Source organism: Melospiza georgiana, chromosome 21, assembly GCF_028018845.1.
Source record: "Melospiza georgiana isolate bMelGeo1 chromosome 21, bMelGeo1.pri, whole genome shotgun sequence".
Classification (NCBI taxonomy): Eukaryota; Metazoa; Chordata; class Aves; order Passeriformes; family Passerellidae; genus Melospiza; species Melospiza georgiana.
In genome coordinates this window covers 1390757-1394206 of record NC_080450.1, presented here as the reverse complement: position 1 = coordinate 1394206, position 3450 = coordinate 1390757, and the positions used below count along the sequence as shown (strand labels likewise).

The 3450-nt window shown below is 68.6% G+C and overlaps 1 protein-coding gene across 1 annotated transcript; it reads left to right on the top strand.

The window, feature by feature from the left end:
- Positions 1-291: 291 nt before the first annotated feature.
- SSTR2 (somatostatin receptor 2) lies at positions 292-3188 on the top strand. Its single transcript, XM_058038678.1, has 2 exons — positions 292-311; positions 749-3188. The coding sequence occupies exon 2, from the start codon at positions 806-808 to the stop codon at positions 1913-1915; it is 1110 nt and encodes a 369-aa protein (XP_057894661.1). The 5' UTR covers positions 292-311; positions 749-805; the 3' UTR covers positions 1916-3188.
- Positions 3189-3450: the final 262 nt, after the last annotated feature.

The following is a 3450-nucleotide window of genomic DNA, read 5'->3' as shown; positions in this document are numbered from 1 at the left end:
GGTATGACACGCTGGGTATCACGCTGGGCAGCCCGGGGTGGGCAGCACACGCTGGGTATCACGCTGGGCAGCCCGGGTGGGCAGCACACGCGGGGCTCTCCGGGCTGTCCCCGCCCCGGCCCCGCAGAGCCGCCCCGCGCGGGGCGGGGCGCAGCCGGTGCGCTGGTCCAGCGGCGGAGCCGCGCCGGGAGCGGGTGCGCGGAGCCGCGCGGAGCCGTGCGGGGCGGAACCGAGCGGAGCCCGGCGGGGCACCCGCACTGCCGCCGCCTCCCCGGTGCCCGCCGGGCCGGGCCGGGCCGGGCCGGGAGCAGGTGAGCGGCGGGGCAGCTCCGCCCGGTGCCCTCCGCAGCGCAGGCTCGGGGCCGGGGCCGGGGGCTCCCCGCGGCGGGTTCATCGCCCACCGGAGCCGCCCGGGCTGGGAGGGAAGGGGCTGCACCCGCCGGAGGGCCGCGAGAGGAGGAGGAGGAGGAGGCTTTCCCTCGGTGCTCCCGGCATCGGTCGCACCCACCGGGACGCACCGGCCGGATCTGCGGAGTCCTGAAGGCTCCGGGATCGCCAGAGGCAGGAGGAGCCGCGGCGGGCTCGGGAAGGCTGCGCCAGGAGGGGACACGGCCAGATGGGCTGGGAACCCCCCCTGCAGGGAGCCTTCCTCCCGCTGGGCTGGGCAGCAGGACGGACAGATCCTCCCCAGGAACCCCTTCATTGCCATTCACTCCCTGATTTCTAGAACCTTCTCCTCTCTCCCCAGGGCCAGAGGGAGGATGACATCGGGGCTCCCCTGAGCCGGCAGCGCCCAGGCAGAGCCATGGAGTACGAGCTGCCCAACGCCACCGCCTTCTGGTTCTCCCCGGCCTCCCCCTTGGACAACTTCTCCCTGGAGGCGCCCGCCAACGCCTCGCAGAACGCCACGGGCCAGCACTTCGACCTGACCAGCAACGCCATCCTCACCTTCATCTACTTCGTGGTGTGCATCGTGGGGCTGTGCGGCAACACGCTGGTCATCTACGTCATCCTGCGCTACGCCAAGATGAAAACCATCACCAACATCTACATCCTCAACCTGGCCATCGCCGACGAGCTCTTCATGCTGGGCCTGCCCTTCCTGGCCATGCAGGTGGCCCTGGTGCACTGGCCCTTCGGCAAAGCCCTCTGCAGGATTGTCATGACCGTGGACGGCATCAACCAGTTCACCAGCATCTTCTGCCTGACGGTGATGAGCGTCGACCGCTACCTGGCCGTGGTGCACCCCATCAAATCCGCCAAGTGGAGGCGGCCCAGGACAGCCAAAATGATCAACGTGGCCGTCTGGGGCGTCTCCCTGCTGGTGATCATGCCCATCATGATTTACGCCGGCGTGCAGCACAACCACGGCAGGAGTAGCTGCACCATCATCTGGCCGGGAGAGTCGGGCGCCTGGTACACGGGCTTCATCATCTACGCCTTCATCCTGGGCTTCCTGGTGCCTCTCACCATCATCTGCCTTTGCTACCTGTTCATCATCATCAAAGTCAAGTCCTCGGGCATCAGGGTGGGCTCGTCCAAGAGGAAAAAGTCCGAGAAGAAAGTCACCAGGATGGTGTCCATCGTGGTGGCCGTCTTCATCTTCTGCTGGCTCCCCTTCTACATCTTCAACGTCTCCTCCGTGTCCGTCATGATCGTGCCCACGCCCGTCCTCAAGGGCATGTTCGACTTCGTGGTGGTGCTGAGCTACGCCAACAGCTGTGCCAACCCCATCCTCTACGCCTTCCTGTCCGACAACTTCAAGAAGAGCTTTCAGAACGTGCTGTGCCTGGTCAAGGTCAGCGGCATGGACGAGGCCGACCGCAGCGACAGCAAGCAGGACAAGTCCCGCCTCAACGAGACCACGGAGACGCAGAGGACCCTGCTCAACGGCGACCTGCAGACGAGCATCTGAGCCAGGGGTGGCGGGGTTTGCCCTGCCTGCGCCCCTCCCCGGCTGCTGCGGGGGGTGGCACCGGGGCTCGGGGCAGCGATGCCACCTGAGGGGACGGCTGGCAGCGCCCCGTGGCATCGGGGCTCCTCTGCTGGGCTCCTCTCTGCTGGGCTGCATTCCGAGTGCTGGGAAGGATATACGGGTCAGGAGGAGCCGCCTCGCCAGGAAAACAAAGACAACTCGCGGCCACACCAAAGTGCCACCAAAGCGGGCACAGCGGGGTCCCCGGTGCCACCCTCGGGGCCGGCTGGCTTTGGGGCTCTGCCCCTGGACACAGCGTGGGACCCCAGGAGGAGCCGAGGCCACAGGTGTGTGACAGAGTGGGGACGCACCTGCTGGGATCTCCCGGCGAGCGTCCCTCCCGAGGCCACCGGGATGTTGGGGATTGCGTTTTCCCGGGTTAGTCCTTGTTCTGCCGCAGCCCTGTGCCCGGAGGGGACACGCCAGCTCGGAGGCGACATCCCCACGGGAAGCAGCCGTGCCCCTCTGACGCCGCCCTGCTGTGCCCCGCTGCTGCCGAGCCCTTTCCCCGGCTGGTCCTGCCGCAGATTTTCTGCTCGGATGGAGAATTTCCCCCTTTGCCCTCCCCGGAGGCCGCCGCCCCTCCTTCCCTCGCTGCCTCCGCCCGCCCCGGCCGGTCCCGGGTGCTCCGGGCACCGAGAGCGCTCCGCTCCCTGCTGGGAAAGCCCTGCAAGCGTTTGGGCGGCGCTGACACCCCGGAGGAGCCTGGCACGGGCACCTGGCACTGCCAGCGGCTCCTGCACCCGGCTCGCAGCGGGGCTTGCCCGGCCTCGGCTCCGAGGATCTCCGGGCTGACGCCTCCCTGCTCCTTCCAGGCAAGTCACGCCGGAGGCAGAGGGGATGGAGAGGATGGGGACGGGCACGGGGGGCTGGGGACGCGCTCCCCACCCGTGTCCGAGCCGAAGGGAGCGGGCGGAGCAGGCAACGGGGCTGGCAGCGGCCGGGGATGGTGAAAGGCAGCCGGGGATCCATCCCCTGGATGCTGTGCTGGGAAGGGCAGGGTGGATCCATCCCCTGGATGCTGTGCTGGGAAGGGCAGGGTGGATCCATCCCCTGGATCCTGTGCTGGGAAGGGCAGGGTGGATCCATCCCCTGGATCCTGTGCTGGGAAGGGCAGGGTGGATCCATCCCCTGGATCCTGCACCGTGTGAGGGGCGGCGGGGCCGGCCCCACATCTGCTCTATTTGCCTTCCCAAGACTGTCCCGAAGCTTTCAGCTCCTGTCGTTGTTCCTGGCTGCCCTCCCAGCTCGGGATGAACCCGGGGCTCTGCAGCTCTGACCCCCGCCCAAGCCCCTCCTTGCCCAGGGAAAGCCCAGGGGAGAGGGGGAAGCGGCCGCTTCCTGCCGGAGCAGCAGAGCTGTGCCAGAGGCCGGACCCGCTCACAGGCCCCTGTTGTGGAGCCGAGCCGTGGGAACGGGGGTTTGGAGCCGGAGCTCGGTCACCCTGCCCGCGCCACCCCCCCGGTGCCACTGGC